The sequence below is a fragment of the Onychostoma macrolepis genome, chromosome 22, assembly GCF_012432095.1.
Source record: "Onychostoma macrolepis isolate SWU-2019 chromosome 22, ASM1243209v1, whole genome shotgun sequence".
Classification (NCBI taxonomy): Eukaryota; Metazoa; Chordata; class Actinopteri; order Cypriniformes; family Cyprinidae; genus Onychostoma; species Onychostoma macrolepis.
Genome location: NC_081176.1, coordinates 29,848,165 through 29,871,762, shown reverse-complemented (window position 1 = coordinate 29,871,762; position 23,598 = coordinate 29,848,165). Strand labels below are relative to the sequence as shown.

The following is a 23,598-nucleotide window of genomic DNA, read 5'->3' as shown; positions in this document are numbered from 1 at the left end:
GCTCATGGTGACATCACTGTGATATCAAATTGTTGACTGGGCTCTTCACATTCACACACAAGTTTAACATGTTATTAATGAGTGATTTCTCAGCTTCAGATCCCAGAGCAGTTTTAAGTGTTTCTCCACAGACGTGGTTGACTGAAGGAGATCCAGTGACTCTGATCTGTGAGGTTAACGGCTCCTCTACAGGCTGGACATTCAGCTGGTTCACTGATACTGGTTCATCAGGTAAGATATAGTGTGCTTCAGTAACATCTGAATAAACTGGTTTCATAAAAAAATAATATAGAGATTAAAAATATTTAATCAATCTGAATACTCTGATTACACCAACAAAGGTCATTTATAAGACTCATGTATAAATGTCTGCTCATTTCTTGAGGTAACTGCACATTTTCACTTTATACAGACAGCAGATATCGTTATGATCTGCTCTCAGACAGCAGCAGAGGAGCTGGAGGAAACTACACTGTCAGTTCTGCTGCTCTAAAACACACAGGAGTTTATGTGTGCAGAGCAAAGAGAGGAGAACCAGCCTATAACACAACCATCAGCAACAAACAGCCACTTTGGGTCACTGGTGAGTTCAGACTGAACAGAATGAATGAAACACTCTGAAATTTTCTATCTTTTTAGAGCTTGATGTGTCTGGAAATTTTATCCTGTCATAATATACAGCTACTTTTTAATGGTGTGAATGGAGAGAGATGCTTCTGCTGTCAGGTGTAGTTACTGAATCTAGTAGCAGGGCCTAAATAGACCAAACTAACCAGCAACATGTTGATTCCTGGGTTTGCTGCAAAAATGTAAAACGTTTAATTCTAATCGTCATGAAAAACTAAAATATAACTACTGTGGCACAAAAGTGTTTCTTACATAAGTGGACTTGAGGGAAAATAATCAAATAGGTGTAATACAAATTTATAATCTGACATATTTAATAAATAGTGTTTTCATTATTAAATTAATTTTTAATTTTTATGTCATTGACCAGATCTTGATTCTAGGATGCACTTTACCAGCAACACAGGACACTCAATGTGCACATCAGCACATTTTATAGGATGAACCATATAAACACTTAATCAATCATTTTACAGTTTGATTAGCATCTGCCTAATAATTATATCCACAAAATAATCTGTAATTAATCAAATAAAACCGTTAGATGATAAAATGGTCAAATGACTGGCAGCAACAGCTGCCAAACAAAAAACATAAAATTAAAGTAAAATATCCTTATTTAAATAATCTGACAAGCACTGTTATTTTACAGGTATTTCCTGAATTTTTATGATCAAACACCTTCACTGAAAAACAAAAGACAAAAACGGTCAAATGACTGGCAGCACAGGGTGCCAAACTAAAACCTTAAAATTAAAGTAAAATCTTCTTATTTAAACAAGCTGACAACACTGTTAATTTACAGAAATTTCATAAATTATTACGATCAAACACCTTCACTGTAAAATTAACTAATTAATTAATTAAACGTCACAACTGGCAGCAACAGAACATTAAACACTAACACTTACTAAACGATTATCTCCGCAATGGTGACTTCAAACTTGATTATTTTCAATAAAACATCAACATCTAAACCTCTGTTAATTCTCAATAAGAAGTTTTGTATGAAATAAATAAATTCAGACTGGTTTGTAATAAGTGAAGATGCTGAGATCTAGAGAGATCTGTTAGTGTTTAATGTTCTGTTGTTTTTATATAAAAGCAGTAACTGTGGAGCTGTTGATGTAGTGGTCGTTATTAGTTTTTACACGTATGCTGTTGTTAGATGATGGTTAACTGTAAAAAAAAGTTGCACAGAGAATGTTTCACAATTGTAATCCAGACAATATCTGTAAAGTAAAAAAAAAAATAGGATCTTGTACCTTCATTTTACAGTTTTTGTTTGGCAGTTGCTTCTGCCATTCATTGACCATTTTTTTTAAAAACGTTCTTTAACCGTTATTTCCATTAATGGCAAACGTTTGGTACCCTGTGCTGCCAAGCATTTCGCTGTTTTTTTTTACTTTAAATTTTTTTACAGTGCAGTGTTGGGCAAGCTACTTGGAAAATGTAGTGAGCTAAGCTAACAGTTACTCTTCTTTAAATGAAGCTTCACTACACTAAAGCTACAACCCTGGGAAATGTAGCAAGCTAAGCTACGGCAACATGGCAAAAGTAGTTTACTACATCCAAGCTATTTAAAAAAAAAAAAAAAAAAATTCTATTGAACCAACATCATACCAAGTCAATGCTCTCTCAGTGATCAATAAAACTGTCAGTCAAGCAGATAGACATAATAGTTCAGATTAATTGTTTATTCAACAGCTGTTCCAAACCAGTTTGGCAACATAATCAGTATCAAATACAGGGCCGGACTGACCTCAAATTGTGACATAGGCAAAATAAATTTTTGCTGTCGGCCGGAAACCTCCTGGTAGTTGGTATTGTGGCTTTATTGTATACAGATACATTTATATACATGGTAACACTTCACAATAAGGTTCAGTTAACATGAACTAAGAATGAACAATACTAGTAGTATATAAGGAGTACACAGTGACAAAAATGATTTATTTATGGCTTTTCCCCCTCCCCCACACGGCCCACCCACATAGCGACCACCCAGGTCGTGTTGACCCCTTGACCCCGTTAATGCGATCCAGATGTGAGGATTGGAATGCGTGAAATTCCTACATCATCCGGGGATGAGATATGTTGTTTGTACAAGTGTAAAACCATAAATGAGCTGTCGGGTAATGTTTTGAAGATTTTATGCTCATCCGGTGGGGGTTTGCCCATCTGTGGACCACGTGGCGGTTGCATTCCGAGGCCTGGTGTATTATGGACTCTCCCTCTATGGGAGATGTATGTAAAAGGATGAACAGAATAAATTTTAACAGGTCAGTTTTAAGACAGACAATAAAGAAATAAACCCTCTTACATTTTTCCTCAAGAGAAAAATATTTCCTCCTCTTGCGAGCATCACCATTCTTCGAACGAGAGGTTTACAAAAAGTGTTTAGTTGTAAAAAGTTCTCTGTCTCCACCCTCATGCTCTTTCTCTCTCGCTCTCTATATCTCTGGGGTCCTTGAGAAAAAGATATTGAATTTAAGGGTAAAAGCAGAATAAATAAACAATTTTAACAGGTCAGTTTTAAGACACAAGCCCTTGCTCACACATATATTCTGTTGGTTGTATAAAAAGAATTTAAATAAAATAGGCAACATGACTAATAATGAGAAGGGATAAAAATTTTTTAGTTTAACAAATAAAATGGTCTTACATTCTTCATGGAGAATCACGTCTTCATGGTATACCAGTCGGCCTCAAATGAACTGATTACACAAATTGTGTTTAGTTTAAACATGATTTACATGATCGCTTATCTAATCCCGGCTCGGAAGGGCTTCAAAACTTTAATGATTTATCTAAAATGACAACTAGTCACCCCTTTATGCTACGAATTTGACGTTGGTTGCTATTCTCTCTCTCTCTCTCTCTCCTCTCTTTCTCTCTCTCTCACATGAACGCTTGCGCATTCAATCGTCCCGAGTCGTAGGCTATTCTCTTCTTTTAAATGAAAATAAATAAAAAATCCCCAATGGTGATACATATATATGACAACATGCTACAAAGGCAATTCATTCATCATACATTTTAAACACATATTCAACATTTAAGGTGATTGAACTTATAAAACGCATCATTCTCGTCTTTTAAAGAAGGTGGCATCACTGTGATTACATGTAACATACTATATTAAAAATAAACATTTACAATAGCCAGGCTAGGTGACAATAAAATGTCTTACATTTTTCTGTGAACAATGATGTCCATACTGGGAATTAAAGATTTCCAAAATAAAAGAAATAAAATAAAAAAGTTTAAGTTATAAACATTATTAAATATTAACAAAACTCACAGTTCCTCTTTGGGGTAATCTCCAATGTGAAACTGAGGGTCTGCCTCAGACCCTGGCAGCCAAGGGAGGGTGAGGGTCGAGTTACAGACCAGATGATCTGAGATGTTAGTCTGCTAACCTTTTCTCTAAGAGAGAGTTTCCCTACTTCAGCTGATGTCGGTGACTCTTATTTCAACTAAAGAATAGTTTATATTAGATTTATTCCACATTAAACACTTCAGCATCTTTAAAAGGTTCTTATTTTAAGTATCGTCTCCAATGTTTTAATCCCCTCACACATGCTATAAAACATTTTGCCAAAGTCTTTCTGTATGTTTTAAAAAAATAAACTAGCGATATTTTAAAAAGTTCCATATGTGAAGGCGTCTGGGTGTTTGTCACAGCGTTGACGTATCTTCCATCAAACACGGAGCGGTGATTCCTTATTTAAGTTTTATTTTTAGAAAATTTTATATTTAACTTATTTCAAGGCATATTACTGCTTAAAAAGCAAAATAAAAAATAAAAAAGCGGCCATATCTTAGAGTATTAGCATACTAGGGTGAGCCTGTGATCTAGTTCTACACTTATATAGTTGTATATGGTCGTACTTTTCTGAACGTTCTTTATCAGCAGGGTACCCTTAGCTGAAAATATACTATTGGTTGTCTACTAAGAAACATATGTAGACAGACCATATGATGATGTAACATCTTGCCTGATGGTCATGTGATTTGAAGGGTCACGTCTTTGAAGAGCGAGTTTATGGCTTTTGCAGGCACCAATCTTTCTACCCATAACATTCCAGCTCATTTAAAATGTTTGTTTAAGTCAACTACAGACATGTGAAAAGTCTTTACAAAATCGTCCATGTCACCATGGCACACATTCTTCGGAGTTCAAGTCAAGTTCAAGTCAAGTTGAGCTTTATTGTCATTCCGCTACATGCGGGGGCATACAGTGGAACGAAATGTCGTGCCTCACAGGACCACGGTGCTACATAAATACAGGCATACAACAATGGAGTAAGACAATATAAACCTATACACAACTATCCTACTGATAGATTTTGACTATAAATATAAATATACTATCTATAAAAAAGTACCTATACAAACTAAAAAATACAAACTATACAAACTATACGAATGCTTCAGATAAGTACTGTACATGTGCAAGGAGAAACATTGAGTTCAAGCAGCTGGCTGGGGAACAGTGCAGGATGATTTGTAGTGCATGAGCATGTAAACATACATATATTACGGAGTTCTTTTTGTGGGATTTGTGTACACACAGCAGTGTGTGTGAAAAGTGACTAGTGCGCATAGAGGAGGAGAGTGTGCTACTACAGGTGGTTTGTACAGGCCCACTCACCTGTGTGTAGCACACTTGAATTGCACGTTACATGTTACAGGAGGTAGGGGTTTGTATGGGGGTTCAGAGAGGGGCGGGGTGATTTGAGTTCAGGGCTCTCACAGCCTGGGGAAAAAGCTGTTGAGCAGTCTGGCAGAGCGGGCTCTGATGCTCGGTACCGTCTTCCTGATGGTAGGAGCTGGAAGAGACTGTGGGAGGGTGTGTGGAGTCCTTCACGATACTATTGGCTTTGCTGGAGCATCGTGTGAGGAAAATATCCAGGATGGAGGGAGAGGGGCACCGATGATCCTTGCAGCGGTGTTCACTGTCCGTTGTAGGGTCTTGCGGTCTGCTGCAGTACAGTTCCGTACCAGACAGTGATGCAGCTGGTCAGCACACTCTCAATGGTGCCCCTGTAGAAAGTGGTGAGGATGGGTGGAGGAGACTTGCTCTTTTCAGCCGGCGGAGGAAGTGTAGGCGCTGTTGTGCCTTCTTGGAGAGTGACATGGTGTTGGTGGACCAGGTGAGATCCTCTGTGATGTGCACCCCCAGGAATTTAGTGCTGCTGACTCTCTCCACAGGCGAGCTGTCGATGGTCAGTGGGGGGTGATCACCGGAGTTTCTCCTGAAGTCCATCACAACCTCCTTTGTCTTACTCACATTGAGGGACAGGTTGTTAGTGCCACACCATTCAGCCAGCTGTGCCACTTCCTCTCTGTAGTGCGTTTCATCGTTGTTGCTGATGAGGCCTACCACTGTTGTGTCATCAGCGAACTTGATGATGTGGTTGGAGCTGGACTTGGCAGTGCAGTCGTGGGTCAGCAGCGTGAAGAGCAGCGGGCTGAGCACACAGCCTTGTGGGGCACCTGTGTTCAGTGTGGTAGTGCTCGAGGTGTTGTGGCCGACACGGACTGACTGAGGTCTTCCGGTTAGAAAGTCCAGGATCCAATTGCAGAGGGAATTGTTAAGGCCCAGCAGGTTGAGTTTATTTATGAGCTGTTGTGGGATTATTGTGTTGAATGCTGAGCTGAAGTCAATGAACAGCATTCTAACGTAGAGTCTTTATTTTCTAGGTGGGTAAGAGCCAGGTGGAGAGTGGAGGAAATTGCATTGTCCGTAGAGCGGTTCGGACGGTATGCAAACTGGAGCGGATCGAGTGTGTTGGGGAGGCTGGTTTTGATGTTGTGCATGACTAACCTCTCAAAGCACTTCATTATGATTGAGTCAGTGCTATGGGACGGTAGTCATTTAGACAGGACACAGGTGATTTCTTTGGTACCGGTATGATTGTTGTGGATTTGAGACATGTGGGGACGACTGCCTGGCTCAGCGAGGTGTTGAAGATATCTGTTAGGACATCTGTCAGCTGTGCAGCGCAGTCTTTCAGTACACGGCCAGGTATGTTGTCGGGACCCGCAGCCTTGCGTGGGTTGATCCTAGATAGGGACTTCCTTACGTCGGCTGGAGACAGACAGAGCGCCTGGTCGTTGGGAGGTGTGGGCAGTTTTTGTGCAGGTGTGTCATTCAGCATTTCAAACCGTGAGTAAAAGTGGTTGAGTGTATCTGGGAGGGATGTGTCGTCATCACAGGCCTGTGGTGGGGGCTTGTAGTCTGTGATGGTCTGAATAGCTTGCCACAGGCTCCGTGTGTCACTGCTGTCTGTGAAGTGATTGTTGATTTTTTGAGCGTATGACCGTTTTGCATTTTTGATGCTGCGGGACAGATTGGCTCTTGCTGTTTTGAGGGCTGCTTTATCTCCTGATCTGAATGCTTCATCTCTGGTCTTTAGCAGCCCACGAACCTCTGCTGTCATCCATGGCTTCTGGTTGGCGCGTGTGGTGATGGTCTTGGTGACTGTCACATCATCAGTGCACTTTTGGATGTAAGCAGTCACAGTTTCAGTGTACTCCTGCAGGTCTGTGTGGTTGTTGTAGGTGGCCGCCTCTTTAAACATGTTCCAGTCTGTGTCCTGGAAGCAGTCCTGCAGTGCTGAGGTGGCATTGTCTGGCCATACCTTGATCTGTTTGTGAACCGGTTTGGCCAGTTTCAGAAGTGGTCTGTATGCTGGGATTAGCATAACAGAGATGTGGTCTGAGTACCCGAGGTGGGGGCGGGGTTCAGCTTTGTATGCGCTCTTAACTGTTGTGTAAACAAAGTCCAGTGTGTTATTTCCCCTTGTTGCAAAGTTCACATGTTGGTAGAACTTTGGCAAAACTGTAAACTTGTATTACAACTTCATTCAAGTTGTAAACTACCCTTGAATGAATCGGCACATGTGAGGAACACCTTATGCGGAGCAATGGGTCCCTGAGGGTATTTAATTACGCTTTAAAAGCACAGAACAAGCTAAATGAATGTCCGACGGTATGAAAATACCTGCACCGTTAAAACCTATCTACAATATGTATTAAACATATTGTGACACGTGTCCCGAGCCGTCATCAGCGTCGCCCTGGAAACAAAGGGTGCACACCTGCACCACGCATCACCGGCAGACCGGTCACACCTGGAGCTCATCAGACACCGCCCTTTATAAGCCACCTTTCACGCACACTCTGGTGAGTTCCAAGGAAGTCTCCACAACTAATGTTGTTCTCTCTCCTCCCTACCAGAAGACAGCGGGTGACCGGTCCTGCCGATCCACGGAGCACCACACCGACCCACTACTTGGAAGGCACACGAGGATTAAGCGGGAACACTACACGGAGCACCACACCACGAACTCACAATACTGCACGAATAAATCCACCCTCCGGGGTTTTTCTTGACGTCAACAGTCTCGTTATCGTGTGTGATTCCTCACCCCCGCCACACTGGTGGAGAATGCAGAATTCCGCTGCCCGATCCCCGCGTGCGGGCGACCCAGCTTCTCCCTAAGAAGACTGTCCACGACGACGTAGAACACTTCCTCCAAATGTTCGAGGCCGTCGCGCTCCGGGAGGATTGGCCGCAAGAGGAATGGGCCCGGGTTATCGCTCCCCTTCTGACCGGAGAGGCGCAGCGAGCCTACTTCGCGTTATCCCCGGAGTCCTGGCTAGAGTGGGCCTGTCCCCTATCCGAGCGGCCCAACTGTTCCAGGACTGGGAGTACAAGCCCCGCCTACCGGCCCACGCCCAGGCAGCCGAGCTCTCGCGTCTGGCTCGACATTGGCTCCTCGTCGGTAACCCCACGGCCAATCAAGTCGCCGAAAGGGTCGTCGTGGACAGGCTTCTCCGAGCTCTACCCCGCCCCCTTCGGCAAGCCGCTGGGATGCGCAACCCCCTTACCATCGGGGAAGTCGTCAAGGCCATCGAACTCGCGGATGCCACCCTTCACCGAGAGGCGGGGGAGCGAGTGCCGCCTTTTCCCCGGAGGGTGGTCCAGGAGCGACGCACGCCGGAGGGCACCCCGCGACCGGTAAACAGGCCAGCGGTTCCCGGCCCCCAGGATGAGCCCATGCCCACCGAACCGCCCCGCTCTCCAAACCGGGCCTGGCTGACAGGCTGCTCCCTACACCAGGACCCGCCCCTCGCCGCCCCACAGACGGAGGTACGGATTAACGGACGTCCATTCCCCGCCCTCCTGGACTCAGGCAGCGCCATAAGCCTCGTCCAACCGGCCGTCCTTCCCTCGCAGGCCGAGTCCAAGGCCCTCCTGTCCGTAACCTGCGTCCATGGGGACATGCGGCAGATACCCGCGCGGCGGATCAACATCTCGGCGGCCCATGGAACCTGGCCAGTGGAAGTGGGAATTCTAAAGGACCTGCCGGTCCCCGTCCTCCTCGGGAGAGACTGGCCGGGTTTCGAACGGCTCCTTACCGCCGCCAGCCAGCCAGCCTGTCAGCCCGGCCTGGAACCGCCGTCGCCGAAAACCCAGACGCAGTCCCCGCCGTCGCCCCGTGTTGCTGGCATCCGACAGCGCCCGAGATGGTGAGTCCCCCTCTCAAAGTAGGATCCTCAAAGGGGATCGTTCGCAAAGGAGCAGCACGGGGATGACCGCCTGAAGCACTGTTGGACGCAAGTGCGGGTAATCGAGGGGAAAGAGGTCCTGCCAGCGCCGCACCCGATCCCCCACTTCCGCATCCAAAATGGCCTGCTTTACTGTGTCGCTCAGCGGAGGGGGGAGGAAAAATCGCTGTTGGTAGTGCCGAAAGCCAAAACAGAGGTCATGATGGAACTAGTCCACGCCCACCCGATGGCAGGCCACCTCGGAGTGCAGAATACCACCCAACGCATCAGGGACCGTTTCCATTGGCCAGGCCTGGAGGCCGATGTGAGGCGCTTCTGTCAAGCTTGCCCGACTTGCCAACGGACCTCACCGAGGACTCCTCCCCCCAGCCCGCTGATTCCGCTACCCATCATCGAGGTGCCCTTCGAGCGCATCGGGATGGACCTGATAGGGCCGTTGCCGAAGTCCGCCCGTGGCCATGAACACATCCTGGTGATTGTCGACTATGCCACCCGGTACCCAGAGGCAATCCCCCTTCGTAAGGCCACCTCCAAGGCCATCGCCCAGGAGCTGTTCCTCTTGAGTAGCCGAGTCGGCATCCCAGCGGAGATACTGACTGACCAAGGCACGCCGTTCATGTCCCGGCTAATGGTGGACCTCTGTCGCCTCCTGAAGGTCAAACCACCGTTTACCATCCCCAGACGGACGGCTTGGTAGAGAGATTCAACCAAACCCTCAAGCAAATGCTTCGCCGCGTGGCTGCCGAGAACAAGCGCGACTGGGACCGGATGCTCCCTTACGTGCTATTCGGGATCCGGGAGGTTCCCCAGGCCTCCACCGGGTTTACCCCTTCGAGTTGCTGTTCGGCCGCCAGCCTCGAGGACTCCTGGACATTGCGAGGGAAGCCTGGGAGCAACAGCCAGCCGCCTTCCGATCCACGATCGAGCATGTGTGCGACATGAGGGAGAGGATCGACAGAGTGATGCCGTTAGTCCGGGAACACCTCACCAAGGCCCAACAAGCCCAGCAACGTCACTACAACCGGGCAGCCCAACCACGGGAGTTTCAGCCGGGGGACCATGTGATGGTGTTGGTCCCCTCAGCCGCTTGCAAGTTCCTGGCCACCTGGCAGGGGTCGTACACCGTCACCAAATGAGTTGGGCCAGTCACCTATCGGGTACGTCAGCCTGGCCGCCGACGAGAGGAGCAACTCTATCATGTCAATCTCTTGAAACGGTGGGTTGGGAGCCGGGCTCAACTGTCGGCCCTTGCCACCTCAGACCCCGTGGTTGTCGACGTCAACCCCCATCTCTCGGCTGCCCAGAAGACGGAGCTGCAACATCTGGTCAGTCAGTTCTCCGATTTGTTCTCCCCCCTGCCCGGGCGGACCAACGTCCTCCACCACGACATCCGCGCCCGACTGGGACCATCGTGAGGCAGCGGCCCTGCGGTTCATCTCGACGCTCGACCTCACAAAGGGATATTGGCAGGTGCCGCTAACCGAGTCCGCAAAACCTAAGACCGCCTTTTCGACCCCTAGTGGCAACAGGCAGTACCGGGTTCTCCCCTTCGGCCTACACGGGGCCCCAGCCACCTTCCAACGGCTGATGGATGTCCTAATACGGCCCCACCAGGCCTACGCAGCGGCCTATTTGGATGATGTCATCATACACGCGGAAAGCTGGGAGGAACACCTCGAACGGTTGCGGAGGGTGTCGCTTCTCTCGGTCACTGAAGCCCTGCGAATTGCAAAAGCTGATTCCAAATCATCAGTCCTCATTCTGCTGGATCTATCTGCCGCTTTTGACACTGTCAATCATCAGATACTAATGTCCACCCTCTCATCACTGGGCATCACTGGCATTCCACTTCGCTGGTTTGAATCCTATCTCACTGGTAGGTCTTTCAGGGTGACCTGGAGAGGGGAGGTATCCAAAGCACATATACTGGTCACTGCAGTTCCTCAGGGATCAGTTCTTGGGCCCCTCCTCTTCTCCACATACACTACATCACTGGGTCCCATCATACAGGCACATGGATTCTCATACCATTGCTACGCTGATGACACACAGCTCTACCTCTCTTTTCAACCAGATGATCCAACGGTAGCTGCAAGGATCTCAGGTTGCCTGGCGGACATCTCGGCATGGATGAAAGAACATCACCTGCAGCTCAACCTGGCAAAGACTGAGCTTCTTGTCCTCCCTGCCACTCCGACTCTACAGCATGACTTCACGATCCAGTTAGGTTCATCAACAATAACCCCATCAACTTCGGTCAGAAATCTTGGTGTAATCTTTGATGATCAGCTGACCTTCAAAAAGACCACATTGCAAAGACTGGTCGATCTTGCAGGTTTGCACTATATAACATCAGAAAGATCAGGCCCTTTCTGACAGAGCATGCTGCACAACTTCTTGTCCAGGCCCTTGTCATTTCTAGGCTGGACTATTGCAATGCTCTTCTGGCTGGACTTCCGTCTAACACAGTCAAACCTCTACAAATGATTCAGAATGCAGCGGCACGACTGGTCTTCAACGAACCCAAAAGAGCCCATGTTACACCTCTCTTTATCTCCCTGCACTGGCTACCAGTCGCGGCTCGCATCAAGTTCAAGACACTGATGCTTGCATATAGAACAACCACTGGCTCAGCACCCGTTTACTTGCACTCTCTATTAACAAACTACATCCCCTCCAGAAATCTGAGATCTGCGAGTGAGCGACGCCTCGTGGTACCATCACAGAGAGGCTCAAAATCACTCTCCAGAACATTCTCGTTCACCATTCCTGGCTGGTGGAACGATCTTCCCACCCCTATCCGGAATACTGGATCCCTGTCAATCTTCAAGCAACAACTGAAAACTCATCTCTTTCGACAGCACTTGACTTCATCCTAAACTTAAAAAAAAAAAATAATAATAATCTTTACTTATTCCTTCCTTTGGTAGTTTGTATTTATTTGAACAATGCCTGAGACTTGGTGTTGCAAGCACTTCGTCTGTCTGATTGCCTCTTCAAGATGAATCGCTTTATGTATTCCCCAATTGTAAGTCGCTTTGGATTAAAGCGTCTGCAAAATGACTAAATCTAAATCTAAATCTGATGGAGCTTCGCAGGGCTGGACTGACTGCCAACCCCCGGAAATGCCACCTGGCCCTCTTCGACGCCAAGTACCTGGGCTTCCAGGTGGGACGGGGTGTCGTCCGGCACCAGGAGAAGAAAGTGGCGGCTATCCTCTCCACACCGGTTCCCACGACCAAGACCCAGGTACGAGCCTTTTTGGGGTTGGCAGGGTATTACCGCTGTTTTATCCCTAACTTCTCCTCCTTAGCTGCTCCCCTGACAGACTTGATCCAGAAGGGGCAGCCCGAGAAGATCGTCTGGAACCGTGAGACGGACCAGGCGTTCCAACAGGTGAAGGCGGCCCTCACGACCGAGCCCATCCTACGGGCCCCGGATTTCAGCTGCCCCTTCCTACTGCAGACGGACGCATCCGACACCGGGTTGGGAGCCGTCCTCTCCCAGGTAGTAGACGGCGAGGAACACCCGGTGGTCTACATCAGTCGGAAGCTGACCCCCGCGGAACGTCGCTATGCCACGGTAGAGAGAGAAGCGTTGGCCGTTAAGTGGGCAGTCCTGGAGCTCCGATATTACCTCCTCGGGCGGAAGTTCACCCTCGTCACCGACCACGCTCCCCTGCAGTGGATGGCCCGAGCTAAGGAGACCCAACGCGCGGGTGACTCGGTGGTTCCTGGCGCTCCAGGACTTCCACTTTGACGTACAACATCGGGCCGGAACGGCCAATGCCAATGCGGATGGACTCTCCCGTGGCTGGGCAGCTTTCGCAGGTCTGTCAGGGTTCACCACCCACCCACCCCTGTCTTCCCCGTTGTGTAGGAGCACCAGGACAACGCTTGGGGAGTGTGACACGTGTCCCGAGCCGTCATCAGCGTCGCTCTGGAAACAAAGGGTGCACACCTGCGCCACGCATCACCGGCAGACCGGTCACACCTGGAGCTCATCAGACACCGCCCTTTATAAGCCACCTTTCACGCACACTCTGGTGAGTTCCAAGGAAGTCTCCACAACTAATGTTGTTCTCTCTCCTCCCTACCAGAAGACAGCGGGTGACCGGTCCTGCCGATCCACGGAGCACCACACCGACCCACTACTTGGAAGGCACACGAGGATTAAGCGGGAACACTACACGGAGCACCACACCACGAACTCACAATACTGCACGAATAAATCCACCCTCCGGGGTTTTTCTTGACGTCAACAGTCTTGTTGTCGTGTGTGATTCCTCACCCCCGCCACAATATGCTTTGTTGTTAAGACTGCTTATTAATAGTGGTAATACTGTTGTTAAGTTTTAACGGTTCACAAGTCTCTTAAATCTATATCATTTTCATTTTTTTATTTATTACTTTTCTTATTTTTACAAAGATTCAATTCCTAGTAAATACAAGGCCAAACATGATATTACAAAAGAAATCATGTTGACAAATGTTTTTAAAAATAAGGAATGCCAACTCCAAACAGATCCTGTAATTGAGCGTTGTCATGTCTGTCTGCTCTTCTTTAAGAAAGAATGCGGTCGGCAGTTTTTAACGCGTCTTAATTATCTTAATTTTTCACAATTGCAAATGTTTGTTTAGCTTAAATATCAGTCAGTTACAAAAGTGGCAGGCGTGATGCTTGTATGTATTTTTTTAAATAATTACGATAAAGTTACAGGTTTACGGTACTTGAACGAACCCTTGACCGAGTGTTACTCAATCAGTCCTCTGCGTTATCTTTTAATAAAATATTCCATTGCATGTCACTAAGACAAATTCTGTAACAGCGTTCATAAATGGATATAAACGTACAAATCTTTATAGAGACAATAAGAACATCACAAACACAAATGATTGTTCTAACTCTTTCACACACCAGACTGGTCCCTCGTAAGTACCCCTAAAACTGAGAGGTATCTTGACTTTATCCGTGTGCTTAACAGCGCTAGGCCTCGTCACACCGTTGTGAGATATAAATTGCGAGGTTTTTCATGGGGCGACGCTTTGAAACCAGAACAATTTCATGACTTTGCGCATTCTTTCTGTTTGAATTTGTTTACCGCTCTTGTTGTATTTTCCCCCTCTAAAGGTAATTGTTTGGCCTTGCGCTTTGCACCCTAGTTTTTTGTTGTCTCTTTGTCCATATTTCTGCTAATTTGCTTGATTTAATAAAACACGGCTTCAACCCACCCGTCATCTTCATTCGAGACGTTTATGTTATATTATTAATACTGTCCTAGTTTAGATATCAGATACCAGACCTATTTCCGTATTCTATTTTCTGTATTGCAAACTGTATTGCTGTTACTGTTGTTTTTAACGTAGTCATAACAACTCAAGGGTATTACCATAGAAACCAATGCACATTCAGTAAAAACGAAAGAGTGCTTATGGACACACAATTCGCATATGAACAGTTGCGATATGCTGTGTGGACAGTCAGTTATTCAAATCCGATTCCATCTGGATAAGCACAAAATCGGATTTGGGCTGACAGTCTGAACGAGGCTTGAGTGTCTGTGGCGTCACTTACTGATCCAGGATCAGTGATCCGTAGCTGTTATATTTCTGATTTGAGCTCGAGTTTCAGAATGCTTTCTTTGGAAAATGTGAAAAGCTATTTGATTCAGAAAGCAGTGAAGCTACCGCCACGCTACTGAGAAATGTAGTTAAACTAGTAGCGTTACTACTTGTAGCGACGCTACTGCCCATCACTGATTATATCTAAGTAAATAAATACACAACAATCTCAGCTAACTATGAATACTACTCAAACAAGCCTAATATAAGGCTTCTTTGCCTGTACAGGCTGTACAGGCAAAGAAGAACTGACCCCCGAGTTGAGTCTGGTTTCTCCCAAGGTTTTTTTTCTCCAATAGTAACAGCTTATGGAGGTTTTTGTTGGTTGTCACAGCTGTCTTTAGTTTGATTGCTGATGGCATAATGACAAATATATTAAGGTGTAATTTTGTTTATGAAGTTTTAGAAATATTCAGTGTTGACTTATGGATTTTCAGATATTAGAACTTTAATATTTTTCTGAAAAGCTGCTTTGAAACAATGTAAGTTGTGTAAAGTGTTTTATCAATAAAACTGTCTTGATTGATTTCTAAACTGTAGCTGTAATTGTCTTCTCAGGTGTTTCTCCTCCAGTCTCTCTGATCGTCAGACCCAACAGAACTCAACACTTCACATCTGACTCTCTCTCTCTGAGCTGTGAGGACCAGAGTAACTCTACTGGATGGACAGTGAGAAGATACACAGACAGCTGGGAGAAGCTGGAAGATTGTTCATCATCAGTGTCGGGATCACAAACAGGATCTACATGTACAATCAGCCCCACCATCACACATGACACTGGAGTGTACTGGTGTGAGTCTGAATCTGGAGAGAAATATCATCCTGTTAATATCACTGTACACCGTGAGTCTGTGTTTCTATATTTATTCATTTCACAAAACCCTAATTTTATGTTTTGGATTTAAATAGCTGGATTGTGATCTCAATTCAACCATCCACACAATCTTATTCCTGAATGACAATCTGTTAGACTATTAAACCTTTGACTATTAAGCCATTGCTCAAACTTTGACTTTTGTCATTAAAAAAAAAAAAAAAGTGTCTTAAAACTCATCTTTTTCAATTAGCTTTAACTGATTAATTTTAATTTATGGATTATCTTAATGTTGAATAGAAATTATTTTGATCGTATTACTGCCTTGTAATTTAAGATTGTCATTAAGTTTAAGGTGTTTTTGAGTGTTTTGAAAAGCATCTCTAAATAAAATGCATTATTATTATTGTTGTTGTTGTTGTTGTTGTTTTTGTTGTTGTCACCACATTGTTGATTCATTCTTACTATAATCGTACTATTTGTCAGTTGATGTTTGCTCTGTTTCTGTAGCTGATGTGATTCTGGAGAGTCCTGTTCATCCTGTGACTGAAGGAGAAACTCTGACTCTACGCTGTTTAGATCGACACACAACTCCACCAAACCTCAGAGCTGATTTCTATAAAGATGGGTCACTCATCCAGAGTCAAACTACAGAGATGATCATCTCTACTGTCTCAAAGTCACACGAGGGTTTCTACTCCTGCAAACACCGAGAGAGAGGAGAGTCACCCAAGAGCTGGATCTCAGTCACAGGTGAGAGTCAATGAAACTGAGCTGATTTATTTCTTCTTATGTTCTCGTTCAGATATGGAGCTTGATAAAGTGTTTGTGTGTCTCTTCTTCAGCGTCTCATTCAGGATCTCAGATCTCTGTCCTCCACACACTCAGTTCTGTTCTGGCAGTTTCTCCATATCTGCTAGTGACAGTCGTGCTGATTTTCAAATGCTGCAGGATGAGAGGTAAATGTCTGATTTATTACTTTACATTCATTATATTCAGTTCAACACCAAATTGGTCATCATTAAGCCGGTTTCACACCGCCAGCGTGAGCGGCGCGTATTTCTTTCGGCGTGCATGTTAACAAATGAGTGCATTCACACCGGGAGCAGGAGCAGCGCGTGAGCGTCAAGCAGGAGCGTCGCGTGAGCAGCGCTGCAGCGATGGTTTCGGCGCCGAGTCTATTTTTGCAGCGCCGCTCACGCTCAATTAAAGTGACAGCACACTTTTGATGGACAAAATAAATATGATTTCACACAAAACGTGCTAAAAATGCACAGAATAAGCAGGTCTAGTGTGTTTTAAGACGAATTGGAGTGTGTCAGGAAAGACAATGAACAATCAAAAATATGTTAGAAGATTTACCCATTTTAACTTGTTTTTCATTTTTTATTGCCATAAGCAAATTATAACTTAAAGCATTTTATCAAACTCACAACGAACAATTCATCTTGCTCAGGATCTTAAGTTACAATGGAGTATATACAGTAGGCCTACATAAGAAATTCATTATTCATTCATTATTGACAGCTTCTGTAAATATTGTATTCTGTAAATATTGCATACGTGTTCACTTATGATTGAAGTGACAAACTTGCGCCTTTTATTTATTTGCAGGAGCTATAGACACAATAATGCACATGAAACATACTGACATTCAACATTCGGCCAAATAAAAAATATATATATGAACGAAGCTCACCTTGGTTAGAAATACACCTTTTCATTTTTGAAATGAATCTCTATGAACAAATAATGACTTAAACATAATATTCTCACTTAACAATTAGCTAAAATAGAATGACTAATTGCTCCAGCTCTTCGGTTACAAAAACGGACAACAAGGCACAAATTATAACAAGGACACAAGATGAACACAGACACCAAAAAAATCATATAACCCATATTGACAGCTTCTAAGAAAAAATATTAAGCTTTAAATTACGATTGGTTAGAAACACATAGCCTACTTTTTTTTATTCAGCTCTAAATAATAACTTAAGCATTTTGACATTTTTACTTAGCCTATAACAATTAGTTAAAATCCAACGCATAATTCACATTTCTCCCGATCAGTTACAAAAGTGGAGTTTAATCACAAGTAATTTACATAAAGCATATTGACAGCTTCTATAAGAAATTGAGATTATGGGTAAAATATATATTATTATTATTATAAAAAAAAACCCGTATAAACAGCACTTTCTATATGTCAGGGTTTTGTCACAACAGTTTACTAGAGAGAGAGACCCAGATGCAGAATTATCAAGGGGGTGACGTTTATTGACAAAACTGGTATAAACAGGGCTGAAGTGAGTCCAAACGGTAGGAAAGGGCAGTCTGCTGGAGCACAGGAGGATGGCCGAGGTCAGACCTGGACAAGGCTTGGCGGAGAACAAAGGAGATGCACCAGTCAATGAGACCACAGGAGATCAGGCAGCAGCCTGAGCTAGATACTTTGAGCTGTAGTAAACCTAGTCCAGTCGGATAGCCAGGTCTTGAGAACAGCAGTCAGGGCTTGATAATTTGAGCTGTAGTGAAACCAGTCCAGCTCAGATTGCCAGGTATTGAGAACAGCAGCCAGGGGGAATCAGGACACAGAACAGGAACAAACACTAGACAAAAAAAAACACACAAGACAGAACAAGCAACAATATAAGACACCAACTACACGCTATGACTAGAAAGGGGAAAAAAGCAATACAAACGGCAGAGAACAAATAAACAAAATAATAAACCAAAAGGCAAATACCAGGAATCGATAACTGGAAATATAAACTGGCTAAAACAAAAACAAAATAAAGAAAGAAGCCAAACTAAAAGCTAGAAAAGACTAACCTAGTTCCTGGCTTTACTTTTTGCTCTAGACCAAAATAACAAAAACAAAGAAATCCAAATGAACTTCAAAAAAAACTAAATGCAAAGCTAGACTGACCAGGGAAGTAAAACAACACTACTAATACGACCAGTTGACTGACAATGAATTCTCTTAAACACAAGGAACTAACGCAACGAACCAGCAGAGACAAGAGGGAAAGGGGCTCAATATAAAGGAGCAGAGCACATGAGGATCAGGTGGACACAATCACGTAAACGAGGACTAGACCAGGACTAAACAAGGGGGCGGGGTAACTGGAAACCAGGAGGCAGGGCAAGCGGAGCACATGGCCAACAAAAACAAAGACAAAGCCATGTGCTCAGACACAAGACAAACAAGGAGACATTAAACAAAGCCAGAACAGACATGACTGTCAGGGCAGTACCCTGACACTATATTTGAGTATGACTGAAACAACATGATAGGAGCTGTTTTTGTTGTTTACCATTTACAAGCGAATCCCCAAGACTTCAAAACTTTAAAGTTTATAACTGTCCAACTTCTAAAAACAAATTTATAGTTGTCTTTGTAAAGAAATATGGCTTTGGAGCCGCTGCTGTGACGCTGAACAAATGCTTCCAGTGTGAATACTCTGCGAGTCTGCAGCTGCAGTGTGAAACGGGCGTCAGTGTCCACCAAATGACTTGAGAAAGCTAACCTACTGATATGCTATTTAAGTCGCTTCTTCTTCTTCGACTAAATTTCTGAACGCTACTCCTCCTAGAGCTTTTAAGCTAGAACCACTAAACTAGGCTCGGCTCTTCAGACTGTTCTGACTCGGGTTGCTTGCTCTTTTCAGACTGATAAAAATGAAGATTAAATATCCCATAGACTTACATTGACGGAATGTTCAAATGAGCCAAGACTATTCAAACTCCACCTGTCAAAATTCTAATCTTAACTCCCAGAATCCCTTAAGACTCAATCAAGCGTCCCTTTCTAATCAATTTAGTCTCATTTAATCTATCTATCTATCTATCTATCTATCTATCTATCTATCTATCTATCTATCTATCCCACTAGCCAAGCCTAGTAAGTAGCCTAAGACATGCTATCAATGTTAGCAACATGCTAATCATGGTATTAATGTGTTAAAACATGCTAGCAGTGTATTAAATCATGCTAAAACGTGCTAGCAGTGTGTTAAATCCATGTTAAAACATGCTAGCAATAAGCTTAATCATGTTAAAACATGTTAGCAATGTGTTAAATCATGCTAACAATATGCAAGAAACATACTAATCATGTTAATAACATGTTAATCATGCTATAAACATGATTAACAACATTCTAACAATATGTTAATCATGCTTTTTTTATTAAACATAACATTCACAGGACTAAACAAGTCAAATCTAAATTTTAATCATGCTAACAACATGCTAATCATGGTAGAAACATGTTATTAACTTCTATCTATATTTTCAGGTTATGCTTTAGTTTGATAGTCCACTTTAGACATTCTACTAACTATAAGTAACTTTGGAACTACATGTCAACTAATTTTCATTAATTTGCAACTATATGACTAACTCTCAGAGTAGACCATTAGGTTAGGTTTAGGGTTAGTAGAATAAGTTGACATTTACTTGCAAAGTTTCTCATAGTCAGTATGTTGTGTGTTGTGGACCCATCACAAATAAAGTGTATTATTATTATCTATTTATCATTATTATTATTAAATAAAGATATTAAGCAGACAGTCTACCAATACTCTAATGACTGCTAGTTGACATGTAGTTGCAAAGTTACTTACTGTTAGTAGAATGTCTAAAGTGGACTATTGAAATAAAGTGTTACCAAAAATTTGTATCTAGTTATTATTAATACTGTGTAGCTTGTCATGCTTTGGATTTGTAAAGTACTTACTAAAGCTGCTTTGAAACAGCATGTATTGTGAAAATTGCTGTAATACAAATTAGTTAAATTGAATCTGTCTTACTCCTCCTGTTTATCTTTTACTCTACAAATACACATCTTTCAACACTGACAAAAGACATGATTTTTTGTTTTGTCTTTTCTAGTCAAATTTGATTAAATATAGTTAAAAGATGATGGTAGGTAGTTCATGAAAACGATGAACATAGAGAGAAAAAAAACATACATATGCGTTCAAGTAAATGCTTGATTGTTTTGTGTGTATTTAACAGCTGCATCTGTTGAAGAGCAAGAACCTGCAATCTGATATTAATCTGTCGTGATGGTGAGAAAACTTCAGCTTCATCCTGGATTCTCTCAGTCACAAGTTTGGACTGAACATGATTACTTACTGTAATTTTGAGAGTGACTCCTTTTGGCATCTCACAGTTGTTAAAGTCAACATGAAGCAGCATCTCAACCCTTTTGACTTCTGAGTGAAACAGGATATTCAACGAGAAAATGTGTAGCGAAGAACTTGATTTTATCCATCAGGAATTAATTGGATTGTAAAAAAAAATTATATACATTGCTTTGTTTATCTTTGGAATAGCTAAGAAATTTAATAAGGTACATTTTGATATTACATTGATTTAAAAAAAAGACATGGATGCCACATTGTATAATGCCTCGTTTTTTAAAAATGTGATAGCATACTGACTGAACTAAACAGTTTGTTCATACAGGGTTCCCACGGGTCCTTGAAATCCTTGAAAGTTTGTGAATCTGATAAAAAATTTTCAAGGCCCTGGAAAGTTTTTGAAAATAAACAAACATAGATACAGGTCCTTGAAAATTCCATATTATTCCCTCCGGGTCCGCTAATGTTATTTTGCCAACACTTTGTGCATACTAGCTAGCTTGATTTACATTGCACATTTATGCGTTACGTTAAGTGTTTCCCACGTGAGGTACTCTGTGTTGTTTGTTGCCATGACGTTCACATGCACACGAAACTACTAAGATGGTACCTCAATGTTTCACAGACACACTGTGAAACATTGCAAAAATAGGCTGAAACGTGATGACTGGAAAATGCAAGTTTCAAGATATTTGGCTCACCAAAGAAGATTACAAAGAATGGCTTGCCAGAGATCCAAAGGATGTAATGTTGAATTGCTTTGCTTGTTAAGATAATGTAAAGCCATGAGGCAAGAAAAACTTAAAAGCATATTCATATATCTTAAAGGGGTCATATAATGGTACATGCACTTTTACAAGTTGATTGTACTGAAATGTGTGTTAGCAACCATCATAAAATGATAAAAATCCATCCAGTGTTTTTTTTTTAATCTCCTTATTTGTTTTACCCTGTCTCAAATCAAGCCGTTCGACCGTGTGACGCCACACGGTCGGACGCCCCTCCCACGATGGTTGATTGACAGCAGTGTTTCAACACAGACCCGCCCTTGCTCGTGAGCGAGCTGTCAATCATAGTCCGCGCGTCATTGTTGATATACGCTGGAGCTGTCTATGAGCAGAATGGCGTCTAAGCGATTGTGGTGTTCTGTTCTCGGGTGCAATAATGAACACAGCAGTCATTTTGATGTTCCTAAGTCCGAACCGCTGAAGACACAGTGGCTGAGTTTTGCTTTTGAAGGAATATTCCCCACGAGCAACGTCAATGTTTTCATGTTTGTGCGAATCATTTTCACCAGACTGCTTTATAAATGAAGGTCAGTATAAAGCTGGTTTTGCTAAGAAGCTGCTCCTGAAAAAAGAATCGGTACCAACTATTCGTGTTCCTGCTGAACCTCCAGAAGAAGTGAGGGTAACGTTTAATTAACCTTTATATTAATCTTTATATTAATCTTTGCAAATCGCTAGCACGCTTCACGATGTATGTGGCTAATGTTTACATTCAGGGTACATGCATGTTTTCTATTCTGACGTTCTCAATATAATTAATAATCCCACGTTTATAATGAACAAAACGTTATGGTTATTGTGTTATTACAAACTGTGTACGCTGTGGTAAAGTTAACGTGGTAACAGTACATTAAAATTAATGAAAGTGTGCTCAGAAACTCATGATCATTTAAAGGCCCATGCACTGAAACGGTGTGCTGAACAGAGAGCTGTTTTTGAGCAGGTAAAATTAGTCTTTTCTTACAATACTAACGAGAATTTTTAATTAAAGTATATTACAAACTTTTCATTTAGACCCTAAAGAATCATATTAACTTGTACAAAAATGGCATTATATGACCCCTTTAAAACTTCTGGTTACATGAGATAAGCTCTTTTCAATAAAATCCATGCAAAAGTTAATATCAGATAAATTTAGAATACAGTACAGTATAGTACAGTATATGTACTAAATATTACTCAATTTTATGCAAAACAGAAATACGACAAATATCAGATTTCTGTCATATGGCCAAAAATAAAAGCAAAAAAAAAAAAGAAATAGCTTTTTTGCATAGTTGTGTTTGACACATGAAAACTGTTACAATGTATCTTACAAGGTGACGCGATGTAACCTTTGCTCTCACTTGAAATGTGTCCCCACATTAAGTCCTTGAATTTGAGGGTATTGGACCTGGAAAGTCCTTGAAAGGTCCTTGAATTTGAAGTTATCCAAAGTGTGGGAACCCTGTTCATATATTTTGGAAAGCTTATCTTACATTACTGCTATTTCAGTTGCTTTTCAGTATTTGAAGTAAAGTATGTTTTTTTGTTCTGCTTTACTATCATAATTAGGGGTGTGCAATATTGATAACTAAAATGTTATCTCTATTATCTGGGATTTTGTTGATAACAATAATTAGACAATAATTTGCTAAGTGTATTTTTGTTCTGCTACCTTGGCTGGTTGAGGCCCGTCATGGACAGCTGACTCATATTCTTCATATTTTGTGTGAAGGTTGGTTCACAGAAATTAACTTTTCCATTGATTTTGCTTGTTAAAAATGTTGTAAATATGTTTGTTTGTTTTTTTTAAATATATTTTTTTAATGACTTTGTTTTTATTGTTGTGATTATTATTTTTTTTATTATTTTAAATGACTATTTCACTTCCTTTTATGTAAAGCACTTTGAATTACCACTGTATGAAATGTGCTATATAAATAAACTTGCCTTGCCTTGCCTAAAAAGCTTAGACAAGCTGCGAAGACTCTATAAATAATATACGAAGATATTGTAGCTCAGAAAAGGTC

At 42.7% G+C, this 23,598-nt stretch overlaps 1 protein-coding gene across 1 annotated transcript; it reads left to right on the top strand.

Annotated features, from left to right (window-relative positions):
- The first annotated feature begins 68 nt into the window (after positions 1-68).
- LOC131530477 (low affinity immunoglobulin gamma Fc region receptor II-c-like) lies at positions 69-22,029 on the top strand. Its single transcript, XM_058760764.1, has 6 exons — positions 69-231; positions 413-583; positions 15,390-15,674; positions 16,156-16,398; positions 16,491-16,604; positions 20,671-22,029. The coding sequence occupies exons 1-6, from the start codon at positions 69-71 to the stop codon at positions 20,703-20,705; spliced, it is 1,011 nt and encodes a 336-aa protein (XP_058616747.1). The 3' UTR covers positions 20,706-22,029.
- The last annotated feature ends 1,569 nt before the right edge of the window (positions 22,030-23,598 follow it).

Coding starts and splice junctions, on each gene's coding strand:
- LOC131530477 (XM_058760764.1), top strand. CDS start 69: ATGTTATTAATGAGTGATTTCTCAGCTTCAGATCCCAGAGCAGTTTTA. Junction 232..412: donor CACTGATACTGGTTCATCAG/GTAAGATATAGT, acceptor CACTTTATACAG/ACAGCAGATATCGTTATGAT. Junction 584..15,389: donor ACAGCCACTTTGGGTCACTG/GTGAGTTCAGAC, acceptor TTGTCTTCTCAG/GTGTTTCTCCTCCAGTCTCT.